This window comes from Python bivittatus, unplaced genomic scaffold (assembly GCF_059951505.1).
Source record: "Python bivittatus isolate LINGU-HERP-01145 unplaced genomic scaffold, Pbiv_v1 ctg000350_np1212, whole genome shotgun sequence".
In the NCBI taxonomy this organism is placed as follows: Eukaryota; Metazoa; Chordata; class Lepidosauria; order Squamata; family Pythonidae; genus Python; species Python bivittatus.
In genome coordinates this window covers 2,537,116-2,553,260 of record NW_028277074.1, presented here as the reverse complement: position 1 = coordinate 2,553,260, position 16,145 = coordinate 2,537,116, and the positions used below count along the sequence as shown (strand labels likewise).

The following is a 16,145-nucleotide window of genomic DNA, read 5'->3' as shown; positions in this document are numbered from 1 at the left end:
CATGTTAAAGTTCATGACAGTACAATTAGAAAAAGACTGAACAAGTACGGTTTGTTTGGAAGGGTTGCCAGGAGAAAGCCTCTTCTCTCTAAAAAGAACATGGCACCATGGCTTAGGTTTGCAAAGTTGCATCTGAACAAATCACAAGACTTCTGGAATGCTGTCCTTTGGACAGATGAGACCAAAGTGAAGATGTTTGGCCAGAATGCACAGTGCCATGTCTAGTGAAAACCAAACACAGCATATCAGCACAAACATCTCATACCAACTGTCAAGCACGTTGGTGGAGGAGTGATGATTTGGGCTTGTTTTGCAGCCATAGCACCTGGGCACCTTGCAGTCATTGAGTTGACCATGAACTCCTCTGTATACCAAAGTATTCTAGAGTCAAATGTGAGGCCATCTGTCTGACAGCTAAAGCTTGGCTGACATTGGGTCATGCAACAGGATAATGATCCCAAGCACACCAGCAAATCTACAACAGAATGCCTGAAAAAGAAAAGAATCAAGGTGTTGCAATGGCCCAATCAAAGTCCAGACCTCAACCCGATTGAAAGGCTGTGGTGGGACCTCAAGAGAGCTGTGCATAAACAAATGCCTGCAAACCTCAATGAACTGAAACAATGTTGCAAAGAAGAGTGGGCCAAAATTCCTCCACAACAATGTGAGAGACATAAAGTCATACAGAAAATGATTACTTCAAGTTTTTGCTGCTAAAGGTGGCTCTACAAGCTATTGAATCATAAGGTGTACTTAGTTTTTCACACATGGCTTCTCCATTTTGGCTTTCTTTTTGTAAAATAAATGATGATATGGTGTAATATGTCATGTGTTGTTGTTCATCTGAGGTTGTATTTATACCTACTTTTGAGAACTGCTAAGGAACAGATGATTTTTATTATGTCCTGATACGTAAAACCATAGAACTCAAAGAGGGTGTATTTTCTTTTTCACAGGACTGTAACTCTTGCTTTTTATTTAAAGTAGCTTAAGGCAATCCAGTTTAAAGGAGAACTTGTATATCTCCTGGCTGTTTGAATCTAGGATAAATACAAGGGAACTATTCAGTGGAGTTAACTGTGGTTTATGCTCACCATACTCTCAGGGTGTTTCTTTTAAAATTAATTGTACTGTACTGATGGAGACCAAAACAAAGTCAGATCCTGCGGGTATGAATATAAGGTATTTTGAATTTCACTGTGCAGTAGTGATTATCTGGTCAGTCTTTAGCAAGGAGCTCTAAGATCCAATTCAATCCAGCCATGAAGCAGTTGGCTGTCTTAAATCCGCCAGTCTCTCTCATGGTTGGGGAGCTACAGGGGAATTAGGCAATCTCATGTCTGTTACCAAAAACTTTTATTTGTATGTTAAGGCAATAAAATTTTATGTTATTATATTATGTAAATATTGATGATGTAATTTTAAGCACAATTCTTACAAAGTAGAGAGAAATTTACTTTGACTAAATGTACAAGGATTTACACTGTAAATCTAGCAATCTGATGTGAGATTGTGGGAAAAGGGATATGCATGTGTGAAGAGGAAGGCCATCAATCAAGCCGATTAAGATTGTACTGAAATCAATGGAAATTTGTTAACTTTAGCAGTGATTCAAAGAAATTCAGTTCCTGCCTTTCTCTGAGCTGTATCATTGCTTACCTTAACACTTCGTCCAAGAGTAGAACTACTGAAATGAGGTGATATAGGAGGAGCTGTTTTCTTGCGGGGCAAAGTATCACTCATGTACAGGCCTTCTTTATGCTGCTTCTTTCTCTCTTCCAAATTTCGGAAGTGCTTAAAATAAATAAAAGTGTGTAAAATGCTACTGTGATGACATGCTATGAATATTATTAATGTTTCTGAAAAGTCATAATTTAATTTTAAAATTGAATTGAAAATTGTATGAGGCCAAAGACAGGTAAAAGAACATCTCCAGATCCACAGAAATAAAATAGCTCTTTAAACCATTTTTCACTATATGAACGATTTCCACAAGAAACCTAATATTTTAATGTAAACATTATATTACAGGAATAGGTTCTATATTAAAAGGAAAATATATGAGACATTTTAAATTTGTGATTATACTTGTCATAAATCCTTTGTTCTATTTTATAATAGCTGAATATATGCAAAACTAAATCTCTGTAGAACTCCAACTGTCCCACAGCAGGGTTGCACCATCCCATCTGGTCTTTTATTCCACTGTGATAAAAAGGTTTTCAAACAAGAAAAGCATTTTGGAAAAGAGCAGTGGCACATATAATACATTCTGATGCACAATGTTTGAACAAAAAGACAAAGAAGTTACAATGGTTTTTGTGATTTTATTTGCTGTAATTTGTTTCAAATACAAGGTATAATGGAAGTGGTCATTTACTGATAAGAAAGGAAACTTCATAAGGTCAGTGTTCCTTAGGGTTAGTTTACTTTTAATGAAATGTATTATTGCAAAATGTATGCTAAATGGTAATCTCTTACTGGATAAATCTAAATGCTAAACCTGCTTTACAGCTTACCCAACCAGTATGCCAATTAGTAATTGGTGGTTCCTTCCATTAGGTATAACTAATTAATTATTGTGGATTTGTTTAACCTGCCTTCCCATATTGTAAAGAATGAGGGCTCTGAGCTGTTCCTTCTGAACAGAGGAAGAAGAAGAAGCCAAAGAATGTAGTCTTAAATTGATTTCTTTGCCTGGGTAATCAATCCCTAGCCCCTGCTAAAAAAAAGTCACAGGGAGACCAGCAAGGTTTACCATGAAATAAAAATACATTGACAGCAACGTTCACGGAGGCTAGGTTCTACTCAAAGAAGTGCTTATTCTTAATGTTTCACACCATATATATACTATTTACTGTGCTGATATCAGAATTAGACAATATTCATTCAAAATGTTAATGAAGACAGTAACCTTAACAGTTAAGTTCAATTCATTTAACTCCTACTTTTACAGAAAAAGGCATGTATTATTAGTAATTAGCATTGAATATGTCAGTTTGACATAAAACTGTAAGACACTGGTCTAGATAAAGAAATTATGCATGCGTAAGAAGATGCTTAAGTGTGTGATCCTTAACTAGATGCATCTCCAAGTTTTCTCAACTAATCTGGTATGCAAAGCTCTGCATGCAAAACCTTTATAAATGCTAGAATTCCACCAGTCAATTTTAGGGGAAAAGGCATTGGGCCCTAGATTCAGATCTTCAGTTCTCAGAAGAGCTGACCAATGGCTATTTTGCAAGCACTTTATCAAGCTGGGGCAGAAAAATGCATGCAAAGCATATCATTATCAAGCCAGCCTGCCTTCTGGCATGTTACCTGGGACTCCCTCCGGTGTTTCTTAGCTGGTAGAGGAGGTGGTGTATCAGGTAAAGGAAAAGGTTCTACATTGGCAGCCCTGACCTCAGGCCAGTGGGCTGGTGAAAGTTGTGCAAGAGGGCGAAGAGAGAGAGAGTGAGGAATCATAGATCCATAACAGAAAGGTGATCTTAGCTTTATAGAGGGGGAAAAAAAGAGAAAGAAATGGTATTGAGTGTTTTTTTTTTTTAAATACATGCAAATATACAAAGAGGTTTACTATGGGAAAGGCTTTTGTAAGCCAGAGCATACTTTGTCAGATGCATGAAGCATGATTAACAGTTTACAGAGAAAAACAAATAAACAAATGGTATTTTTCTCCCATTGTACTGGAAGACTGGAAGTAGGATATCAATTAGGTTTGTGATATCCTACTAGGGAAAAATGGACCTCGCTTTGCTGTTTTTCCTGGAAATCAAAATGGGCCTGGTGTAAACACAAGGTGTTCAGTGAGTGTATAATAAGTCCCAAGTTACTTCATCAGCACTCTGGAAAAGAATGTAAGAAGGAAGACAGAAGATATACACAAGACATACAGACACGTACAACAACTGTTCCTGAAAGAGACCCACGGGGGGAAATTAACTCAGCTCCTTACTCAACTTTTTAATAAAAAGGTTTACTATAACCTGTCAACATCAAGGGAACAAAATTTGAAAGCACAATGTATACACATGGGAAATGTCTCTCCAACAAACCTCTTTATTTTGTGACTGGCTCATCAGGCCAGCTGTGGAAGGTTCAGTGGGAACAGCATCAGCAGCAGAGGGGGGTTGTGTGGAAGGGGATATATTCATGGAATTGCCATGCGGGTCACTAATGTCATTTACATTCACATAACCCTAAAAGGAGGAATTCAGAGGTTAAACATACAAAAGAAGCAAAAGCTAAAAGGCATGCAAGAGTTTAAATTTCTAATTTTGCTGTGAAAATTAGCTTAGAGTGATACAGCCAACTCTGTGATATTACAAAACAATTTTCTTGACATACTTTTTCAATCATCTACACTGCATTCTCAATGCTTTAATTTACTGCAAACAAAAGGGTTATCAAAAAACTCATTATATATATGAAAAATGTTTTTCAATTTAGATACTACTACAAACATATTAAGTCACAATTGTTGCATGTAACTTTAAAATACTGAAATGAAAATAAACATCTAGATATCAAACATAATTCTGGTTATTTTCTTTCAAATTTATGGATATGGATGGCAAATTATCAGTTTAATTTACCATTTTATTATAACAATGGCCAACCAAGTTCCTGTTTAATTATTGCATTTATATTCCATCTTTGTCATACTTCAAGGTGGCCACTGCAAGCCCTCAAAAAGAAAGGAATGGAGTAGTATTATCCTGCATGGTACTGAATCCACTGTGACTAGTAATCATTTGTACTTCTGTCTACACCCCTCCCCCCTTTTAAAGCCATCCAAATTCATCATCATTACTTTATTTATTTATCCATCAATTCATTCAATTTATATTTTGTGATAGTAAACTCCACTGGTCAACTACTTAGTTTGTAGTAATAGTACTTCCTTTCCTTCTTTTTGGAGTTCAGTTGGATGACTCAAAGTGAGAAAGGGACTCTTCTCTGTTTTCTACAAAATCCGATTCTCTTCATCATGCCCCTTCTCTGCTACTCTCCTTTTAGGAATTGGACATTTTATTTTTTATTTTCATTATTTAATTTAATATAGCAGCTGCTTAAAACACTGCCATGTTTGAGTAGATCTTCTAGAAAATCTTGTTTTATTATGTGGTACTCTGAAAGTCTGACTGTTGGAATTTGCAAGCATGATCCCTATAAGGAATGGGAATTAAGCTGACTGATTTTTTTAAAGCAAGCAAACACTTAAAACCTTTTAAAATATGAAGCTCCCTAGTCAATAAACTTCTATACTATAATTAGATGAATCAAAAATATGAGAGAATATCACTTTTTCAATTCCATCAAAATAAATTCATGAACCACTAATAATTTAGGGATATGATTGCAATCAAATGTTTTGCAGAATACTCTAATAAAGCCTTTATTTTTAACTACAGCGATTAGAACAGCTGCAATTCTCAGTAAAATTAAGGAAGTTGTTAGCAGCAGCAGCAGCAATAGTAGCAGAAAATGTTTAGGCACAAGCAAGAACTGAAAGGATATACTGAAAGAGTCTGATTTCCCCCTTTCCATTCTAATTCTTCACATACTGGTACAACTCTAACATTGAAATAAATATTTGCATAATCTAAAAATGAATGATCACTGAAATATGTATGCAAAAGGAATAAGATGAAAAAAATGGACATGAAATCTAAAGGAACTGAAGATCATTTGAAAGGCCAATGACTTCAGCTCCACATTTACAGTCTTATGCTACATGCCCTGTTAAAATCATCTGATATTTCTGGATTTTGTTTCATCCAAATCCTAGAACCTTCCCAACCCCGGTTGATCCAAAAAGCTTACGCAGAACTTCGGGAATGCAATGGTTTGTTTGGGGTTCAAAACAGTATATATTTCCTTTTTGTGCAGATGTCTATGTCAAATTTTATTTTAAAAATCCTCCTTAGAATAACTAACTACCTTTAAAATATTAGCAATGAAAATTAATCAGCTCTTTTATAGACATAGGAAAGTGAAAGTCACTTCTCATTGTACTTTATAAAATGGTTGCAATAATATGAAAAATGTACGAGTTACTATATTGTTTCTCATCCCTTTCTCCCAAAGCTCACACTACCTCTTTTAGACTGCTGGGACTCAGAGGGAATCCTTTGCCTCCTGACAGTGAAGAATACTTCTTTTCTAGACTGCAAAGATTTTCCTTCTCCTGTAGAGAACAAGTTATATTTGAGATACATGTTATACAAATATGTAACTTGTATTTCCCTTCCTTCAAAAATAACTGTATTTGCAAAAGTTTCAATGATGCTTCACCTGAGAATTGTTCACAAATACATTGTTTTATTTTTGTTTCCATCTTCAAAGTGTAGATCATATAGGTATCCTTCCAAATTTGTTTCCTGGATTAGTTTTACACCAAAATTTCCCTCAGCAAACACTAGATGATACCCACAAACACACTTGTTCCTGATAAAGCTGCTGGGGAAAATTTATCAAATCCATTGCATGTTAACGTAAAGATGTCATATAGATTCCATTATTATGGAAAACACGGGTATGCATGAAGGATTCACTATAAACATCATTCACTTCTTTATTGGACTTTATATATTACAGACTTCTTTATGTCACATGGTCCTGATCTGGATCAGACCAACATGTGCTTATATAAAAATTTTAAAAAGAGGAAGTTGACCAACACAATATAATTCTGATTTACAATTTAATTAAGGTCTTGGAAGAACAAGAAAGAAGTGCTTACCCTCTGCAACATCATCAGTAAATTGTTTTTCTCTTTGACAAAATGATCGTGTTCTCTTTGTGCTTGTTGTACAATGTGATTGGCTTGTTTTTTGAGAGCAGAAACCTTTTCCTATCATAAAGATAATGTTAACATGTATTTAATATGAGCTTCAGAATATTGTTCATACAGTTCCTGTCCATTTGAAAGTCAAATTTAAGCAGAAGACTTAAGAAAGCTACACGCCAGCAACACTTCACTTCACTTTTTTTTTCTGTAATTCTTTTTTTTGGGGATTGGACTTCACTTGCTTGTATATTCCAGCAGCACTACCAGCTAGCACTACCAGCACTATTTCTACTACTACTCCAAAAGGAAGATGAAGGAGAATAATAATTATGGAAGAATATGACTACATGGAACATCTATGCAAACATAAATACACTTCTGGGAAAGATACCATCTGCCTTAAAAATAAAAAACTTTCATGCTAAGAAACTGAGAAATGGAAATATAGTACTTTATATCATTTTTTCCATCTTAACCAATTACTAAATCTTAGTGGCCAGATCCAGTAATCAACAATTAACTGAATTGTTAGCAAACTGCTAATTATTGGCTAGATTACCAACTGCAGCCAGTTGAACCTGAACTGGAAAGAAACTATCCAAAGGAATGATCTAATCAACTTAAAAAAAAATTACCTTTCTGCTGACAATGCTACGCTGATATTCAGCAACTTCACGCAGAAGCTGCTGGGTTAAGTTCTCTTTTTCTTCATCTAATCTGCTCTCATTTTCAAGCTGCTGAAATTCCAAATCTTCAAAATGTTTGCTTTCTACCTCCAACAAGTCTGCATCCTTCAATAAGAAAAATCAATGTATTAATTTTAAACGCTTTATATTGCTTGTGAAAACAGACATAAGCATAATCCAAAAAAAAGTTAAATCCCAGAGAGTTCAATTGGTGTTCCACCGTTTCACAGAAATGTAGCCTAAGAATCACATCTACTCATGCAAGTTTTTTTAAAAATACCTGTTGACTTGAAATTAAAATTATCATGTACATCCTCAAATTAATCAATGACAACAGATTCACTTTTTACTTTAGCCTAGTCATCTCTTTATCATGTTTTAGCATCATGAACAGAGGTGTTTAGAGTGCTGAATATGCAGTTCAGTATAGCGAATCTCATAATTAAAGGGGGTGCCAATACGAAAAATTGTTGCAGTTTAGAATGGGCATGATCGCAACCCGATATGCATTTTTAAGATATAGCTAACACAGTATTGCAGCAGGGTTATTCAGAGATGTAATTTTTTGTCTATCTTTTAAACAAGGTATGTAAATCTAACTAGCTGTGTGACTTGCCTCAGATTTTTTTTACCAAATTTCATTTTCAATTTTTTCTTTTTGAGAAAAAGGTACTATTTTATTCTCAGAATAAGACTAATCTGAAAATGTTTGATGCATTTTCTCTATCCCCAAACAAATCTTCCAATATTTCCTGTGTTGTGTTATAAATTTAAATTCATAAATGCTGTAAAATTAAAACAAAACAGTCATCAAAATATATGGAATTATTAAAATATAATCTAATAGAAAAGAAATATTTGGGGAAGGACCTAGTTCATACATGTTTCAATTTTTGAAATGAATACACATATTTAAAATTTTATAATGCTACAATAAGTATTAAACAAGTAGTCATTCATGCTGAATTGAGCATTCTTTTCCTCATTCACAGTATGGATACCTAATCTGATTGAACATCAAAATTACACTCACACTCATTCATACACATCTTAGGGATCAATGCCACACGGTGCTAAGCCTTAGCTGGCTGATAACTTTTGAAGCATGTAGTGCACACCCATTGTTAATCCAGCTTTTGACATTCTGTTTAGTTGTCACCATGCACTTAAGTTCTTATCAGCAATATAGAAAACCAGCACTGAAGCCATGAAAAAAGAAAGAGTCGGTTAGAAATCTTGGGGCTTGATCTGATTACAATCACTAAAAAACACCACATCCATGCTACTGACCCTGTTTAGCTGCTGCTGTAACTGTTCCCTCATGGACTCGGGGCAATTATCAAGCTGAGTCTTCTGCTCGGAGTAAAGCTCCTGAAGCTTTTCTAGTTTTTCCCTCTCAGCATCAAGCTTTATTTTTTCCTGGAGTTTGAGCCAGAAAAATAAAGAACAGAATTACCTTCAAACCCAAGCAGTAGTTAGTGATTCTGAAGAGCAAAGGGTGGAAAGGGGGGACTGAAGGGATGGGCTCAATGCTTCACAGGAATGCTTCACATGCTGGAAGGCTGTAGCTAATTTGCATGTTCAATTGCATGTAAGCACAATATTCTGAATATAATTTTAACAAACTAGGCATATCCACAAGGCAGTTTAGTCAACCTGTTATAGATATTTGTCAGCATTTATTCTGCTATTGTTTAAAATCAGGTATGGAAAAATGAGGTTTATTTCATATAATAAAAAATCGTAGATATATTCAGAAGACATGGACCTTTATCGTAACCACAGAGAAACTCTCTTGTAGCTTAGAATGTATGGTAATTCTAAGCTACATGGAATATAATATTACATAAATAAAGGTGCCATAAATCATACTATATAATATATGATGTAATGCTGTCTTCTGCAACCTAGCTCTCTGTAGATTTGGTGGCGTCATATCTCCCAGCATGGTCAACAGAAATTCTGGAAGTCATAATCCCAACACAAGTGAAGAACCTTATGTTGGGAGAGATTTATAAACTGGCTTGTTTTCTTAGTTCCATATTCTTCAAACTTATCTTTACAATAATGAAGTTTAAAACGTTACTGTACAATGTAACGTAATTTTGCCATTTGTCAGCTAAAAAAAAAAAAAGACTTCTCTGCCAACAAAACCTAACTCAGATTTGAGAACATATAAGTTCCCAGAATAAACTCCATTAATTAATTTCAATTTTCTGAACATGTTCCTAAACCAATTATATACTTAATTAGTAGAAACTAATAAAGTCACAGTTAGATTTGCAATTAAACTCCTGGAACCAGGTTTCTCATAATTTTATTTCTGTTTTTTTTTTTTTTTTTTCCAGATGAAGTGTTATCTTTAATGCTTTCAGGATCAATGATGCATTAGCTATGACAAAACAGAAATGGCAGCATGTTAGATGATAGAAGAAAAACAAGGTAAAGGCTTTATAGTGTGAAAAAAACAGGTATTATTCACGATGACATAAAGGTAACAAAGACATACAGTAAGTAGTCCTTAAGACAGTTTATAAGCAGTGAAAGGCAGATCATTCAACAATAAGTGGTTTGGGGCAGGAAATTCTGTTTCAATGATCAAACATGCTGGAAAAAAACTGATTCAGCTGAAGGAAGCCTGTCCTGGTCAGATAACCCTGGTCAGATAAAGTATTAGTTTACCCTGGTCAGATAAAGTTTTAGGTTACTTTACATATTTCTCATAAAGATACTTCATTTTGTTTTGAAAACAAAAATAAAAAACAAAATTTTTAAGACTACAGATCTATAGAAACCTCAGTAATAGTTCATCAACTAGAAACTTACAGTATATAAGCTAAACACTTTCTATTTTTGTCAAAAGACCCTTCTAGGTTAACTTCCACTAGCAAGTAAGGGTTACTAAAATGAACAGAATGATTGTATAAATTGATTCATACAGTGGCCAATAATTATTAAAGGTCTGTCTTTTTTCTGAATACCCCTATGATATTTGCAGTGGGTTTGCTGATAGTACAAATCTGATTGGAAGAATAAAATATTTTACTTCAATCTGATAGCTTTCTAACAAGTCTCTCTCTCTCTTTTTTTTTACTTTTCACTGGGCTGTTTTATTCTTTTTCTCTAGTTCTCTCATGTTCAACCCTAAACTTGATTAGGATTCACAGGCTTTCCTCGTCCATAGCTAAACCTTCCTTTAATCTTTACTATTATATATCCCAAGAAGGAGGATATATAGGCACCAAAGCCAGACCTTTATATTCTCCTCCTCCAAAGCAAGAAACTGTTTTGGGAACAGAGAACTTCCTGTAAAGCAAAAGAAGTAAGCCAATATTTCACAGCTGTCCACTGGGGATTTACACACTTCCACAGCTGGCCTGCCAGAAAGATCTGCTCTAAGTCCTCTGTTGCAAGAAAAACACTCTGGAACACGTTCCAAACCAGCAGGAAAAAGCTATTCTCTTTCTCTGAATCATAAGACAATTTTCTATAATGTAAAGCACATTTCCTCAATATTTAATTTAAAAGTTCCTAGGATGCCATGGGGATGTCATATCGATAAATTCCAAATTATATTATAGCAGTACTGATTAGCATAAGAACATAGCAATAACCCTGCTGAGCCAGGCCAAGGCTCAACTTAGCCTGCCTACATGTTCTTAAGCAGGAGAAGACGACTTATCTTTCCTATCACGGTTCTCCTGCAACTGATATTTGGAGGTAAGAATTGAGTCTTTATGAATAATAACTCTTGACAGACCTGTTTTTCATGAATTCATCCAACACCCTTTTTAAAACCTCCAAGTTAAAGGTCATGATCACATCTTAAGGAATGAATCCCACAAATTATCTACCATATGAAGAATTTTTTTTATAAATATTTTTCCAATCAGGCTCACTAGAAGATGTCTAATGGATTCTGCACATTGAGTTGGTATCTTAATTCAGCAATCCACTATACATCTCAAATCTCTTTCCTGATTGATTACAGGCAGCTCAGACATATAAGTCTGAGTGTGAAGTTTGGGGGTGAGGAGGGAGGAATGTCCCAATATGTCTTACTTTACACTTATTTAAATTGGATTTCATATTTACAGTGGGTTCATCACCCTGAACAGTTTGGTAGCCTCTGCAAACTTGGCTAGTTCACTGCTTACTGCTAAGTCACTGTCATTTACAGATAAAAGCATGGATCCTAACACAGATCCTTTATTAACTCTCTTTCTTCCCTCCATTGAAATATTTCCCATTTATTCCTGTTACTTGCCCTCTGTTTTTTTAGCCAGGAAGTAATCCATAAAAGGACAGGTTCCCTTATCCTAAGACTGCTAAGTTTATTCAAAGTTTAGGTACACAACATCAGTTGGGTCACCTCTATTCACATACCAGTTGGCACCCTCAAATATGCTAACAGGTTGGTGAGACAGGATCCATGATAATTTTAAGACTTGTTCTTCTATATGCTTATTTATGTTTCCTTTGATTACTATTTCCACCAATTTGCACAGAACAGACATTAAGCTGACTGGCTTATTAACTTATTAGATTTCCCTGGATCCCATTTTTTATAAGCTTTGCAATAAGTTGCAAAGCTAGTTTTCTACAGCTATATCTTTAAAAATGGTTTAGCCAAAGATTTTGATTCAGGAAAAATAAGTATCTGTTCCACATGCAATGAAAACTGAAAATATCTTAATCTCCCAGAAAAGTTATTTAAGAAAAAACAACAACCCTATAAACAACTCTTGGTACTTTTATGAATTCTTAGAGCTTCATTCAACACTTTCATTTGCCAGGGTAACAAGGAAGCTAAACAGAAAAGTTAACATCTTTTGTTGGTCAGTGATACTAAATACAAGGATGTCATTGAGCTCATCTTACAAGGGAAGCCATTAATTTGGAAGGTTAACAGCTGCATGTAATGGATAGACAAGGAAATCTAATGCCAAGTGGAAGAGCCATTTCCTATTTTTCTTTAAGACTGGAGACAAGCACTTTGTTAGATCAGAATTAATGTCTTTTATACAACAGGAACACAATTATACAGAATGGTTTAAAAAAAGAAAAAGAAAAATGCAACACTATCTTGAAACAGACAGTGACCACCATGTGAACATGAATAATGAAGATTTATTCCATTTACCCTAAAATACACTTACTGTGTTATGTGCTACATATTGAGACACATACAATAGGATATTTTTTTCTGTAAATAATATGATACAGAGTGCAAGACATGTTTGTTTTATAAAATTCTGAGACTAAATTCTGTAAGATGTGCAATTGCCAGCAAGCCCTTCCAAAGTTATTTTATACTCATATAAGAATACACTGGCCAGAATTGCAACTGGAGACAAATCTAATCCTTTCTTGTACTTTGTGTATAAAATTTCCATTAAAAGTGCTCATATGGATACCTGGGTTTATAACAGGTTTTAAAGATTTTTAAAATAACTTTTTTTAAAAATGGAGCAGATATTTATTAATGAACTTTGTAATCAACACGTATGCATGCTGTTCATATACAATTTGCTTATTAATTTAGTACATTTATATTTCATCTTTCCACTATAAATTGAATGTCTATAAGACAGAATGAATGGAGGAAACAGAATAGGCAGCTGGCTATGTTTCTTATCTCTAAAAATTAGTCACAGTTTCTAGACAGTATGTAACCCTGATCAGAACAGAATCAACATAATGATGCACATCCCTTCCTCTCACATACATACGCACAGTTATTTTGATTATATCTGCAATATATTTTAGACAAATGGAAATATTTATACACCACTTTATTCATGTCAATAGTTTCATGCACGTTTTACTTTGTTTTTAAAACAGAAACTTACATCTGCATTATTCTATACAAATCCAAAAACGTGTTATTTTATTTATAAGATACAGTGACTGAGAATGCATGCAGCCATAAACAGGTAATACGAAAAGCTATAACTGAAAAAAAAAGTTCAGAAATTGAATAGCAGTTTGGGATGCTAGAAGGGAAATCCTAGAGGTGTCCACATGCATAGCCTAGAGGGTGTAATGGAACAGCCTATCCCAATCTCTCTACATACCCTTTGATACCTCAAAGGAAGCCACGGGCTTAGCCAAGTATCCAACTGGGAACTAGCCCAGAACAAACTCCTGCTTCTTAGTGCTGCTGCTACCATCCTCCATTTCCTTCCCCTATTCACAGTAGGCCTTTTTCCACCCAGATGAACATGCATGATAGAACGTGACTATCTGTTTGCTTTCCACTGCAACTTTGCTGTTAGGAAGATCTGAGCATCCTGACCAGGAGATAAGCAGCAAAAAGAGAAATGAAGCCTGCTAAGATCCTAAGGCAGGAAGAAGTGAGGAGTCCCAACCCATCCTGGATATACGTCCTTTTCCCTTGGACAGCTGTGACTGTATCAAATATCACCAATAAAATCCAAATTCTGCTTGGATTCCCAGCTGTGCCAGGAGGCTGTAAATCCTATCTGCTCCCCCCACCCCATATGCAGAAACAAGGCAAGGAACCTCTTTCTCTTGGGAAAATTTCACTCAAGACACCTGTTTTTACTTGTCTCATCTTGTATCGAAGCCTTTTCTACTGTGAAAATAATTAGCTATGAACTCTGATGGGAGCAAAAACAGTATTTTGCATATAGGAAATAAATTCCAAATAGTAAAACTTAATTTTGAAGTTTCCAAAATATTAACATTCTGAACTGCAAAATGGTTTTGAAAAATCTAGCCCTCCCTCCCCCAAAAGTCTTCAAACTTGTTTAAGTTAAGCAATGAGTTAAGCCAGCAGTGTAGCTGAAAGAACTGAATCAGTTGAACTTCAAATCCCTCTAAAATTACAAATTCCCATTAGGAAAAAGATTCAGTAATTGCCATAAAATTCCAAACAATATCCCAAGTAGACCTCATTTCGACAATCATACAAGGCTTTGTAAAACAAGGCTTAAGAAGTCTTGGTCATAATCTTGGTCACATCATGGCTTTACAATGAACATCCAGGCTTGTGATAAACCAGACCTCCAAGTTATTCCAAAGTATTAAAATAAAACAAAACACCCTGACATTAACCTGAATTCCTGATTTTTGATATAACACTTTATCTCTGGAATAACGCTGTGCTAAGATACTGCACAATAGAATAAAAGTAAAGAAAGGACAAGGGAAAGGTATACCTATAAGTTCACAAATCAAACTTAATGAAACTTAAGTCTACTGATCAAACAGTCATAATATCAAAGGCATTAACCATTACTAATTAAAATTAATCTATAAACAAATATGATTTTAATCTTCATCAGCCACTTTTCTTCACTGTAATTTTTGGCATACCACTAAAACAAATGTGGTCCTTGATTTGGGAAAAAAAAAATGCACCCATGATCCAAGTTGTGCACCTGTGATCTAAAACATGATCAAGCACTTATTAGGGCACTCTGGCCTGTACTGCCTATTCTGTGACACTGAGTGTGGGGAAAAAGAGATTGTTCTGGGTGGGGTTGACAGGCTGTAAGAGTTGTAAAGAGTCTTCTTGAGACCTTGACAGTAAACAATGAAAGCTTTAATTTTTTGCAGATAAAGTGGCTCATAATTGTAATCAGTTTGAAAATACCATTAATAATGATCATAGGAAAGAGGAGGCCAATGCATCTCCTGATCAATTTTATTCCAAAAAAATACATTCAGGTATCAAGTTAAACAGAAAACAAAACTCTGCAAAAATATATGGCTACACTTCTACTTTTGGTCACAAAATTTGTAGTCAATAACCTTTTCGGGGCTCTGGGTAGCATCACACAATCATGTATGTTGGTTTGGGTGCTAAGTATAAATAAATAAAGCAGAAATCCCATGTGAAACCATCAAAATCATTTTGTTTGGATATTTGCTGAAATCTGGGGATATAATATACTGTAATATGGTAATTCTCTAGGTACTTAGTTTAGGCAACTAATCAAAGGCCTAATGAAAAATAAGCACTATCCTGCATACTGAAACAATATTGGGGAGGATTATATTCCATAATAATGAACAATACAGAGTACAGAGTAGCATTCCCATAACAATACATTATGAGAGTGGTAGTTACTTAAAAAACTGTTCAGAATTCTGTTTGCAATTCTGTAAACTAAAACTTGTGTATGAAAAAATCTAAATGCAGTTGCTTAAGTTTTTTAAGATACAGTATAAAAATAATAAGTAATATGAAAGCCAGTTTGGTCCACTGGTTAAGGAGAAACCAGGCTAGAAACCAGGAGACTGTGAGTTCTAGTCCCACCTTAGTCATGAAAGCCGGCTGGGTGACTTTGGGCTAGTCACTCTTTCTCAGCACAACTACCTCACAGTTGTTGTTGTGGGGAAAAAAGGAGGAAGAAATAGTATTAGGTATGCTCACCAACTTGAGTTATTTATTTATAAGAATAATAAAGGTGCAATAAAAAAATCTTATGTGTCTGTATGTGTGTGTGTGTATATGTATGCGTGTATGTATAGTCTTCCTTTAATCTATTTTAAGAATTAGATGGAAATCTGGTTACCTTTTCATTCATGGTATTGCACTTTAAGAATTTCACAAGCTTTTGAAACAGGTGCTTTACAACAGCCAGACAAATTTGCACAAGATTTCCTATCAAGACTTCATAGCAGTTCTTAAC

At 34.9% G+C, this 16,145-nt stretch overlaps 1 protein-coding gene across 8 annotated transcripts in view; it reads right to left on the bottom strand.

Moving 5' to 3' along the window:
* The window catches only part of PHLDB2 (pleckstrin homology like domain family B member 2), a 68,046-nt gene that overhangs the window by 16,501 nt on the left and 35,400 nt on the right, over positions 1 to 16,145 (bottom strand). For 4 of the 8 annotated variants that reach the window (XM_025163825.2, XM_088144510.1, XM_007423799.3 and 1 more), the window contains exons 8-13: positions 8,773 to 8,901; positions 7,432 to 7,587; positions 6,749 to 6,859; positions 6,104 to 6,193; positions 4,059 to 4,202; positions 1,660 to 1,794 (exon numbers count right to left, since the gene is read on the bottom strand). In XM_025163825.2, coding sequence (XP_025019593.1) covers positions 1,660 to 1,794; positions 4,059 to 4,202; positions 6,104 to 6,193; positions 6,749 to 6,859; positions 7,432 to 7,587; positions 8,773 to 8,901 — 765 coding nt within the window. Of the gene's footprint in view, positions 1 to 1,659; positions 1,795 to 3,321; positions 3,496 to 4,058; positions 4,203 to 6,103; positions 6,194 to 6,748; positions 6,860 to 7,431; positions 7,588 to 8,772; positions 8,902 to 16,145 lie in introns of all 8 variants that reach the window. The other 4 variants (XM_025163826.2, XM_007423800.3, XM_088144511.1 and 1 more) reach the window with 3 other exon arrangements.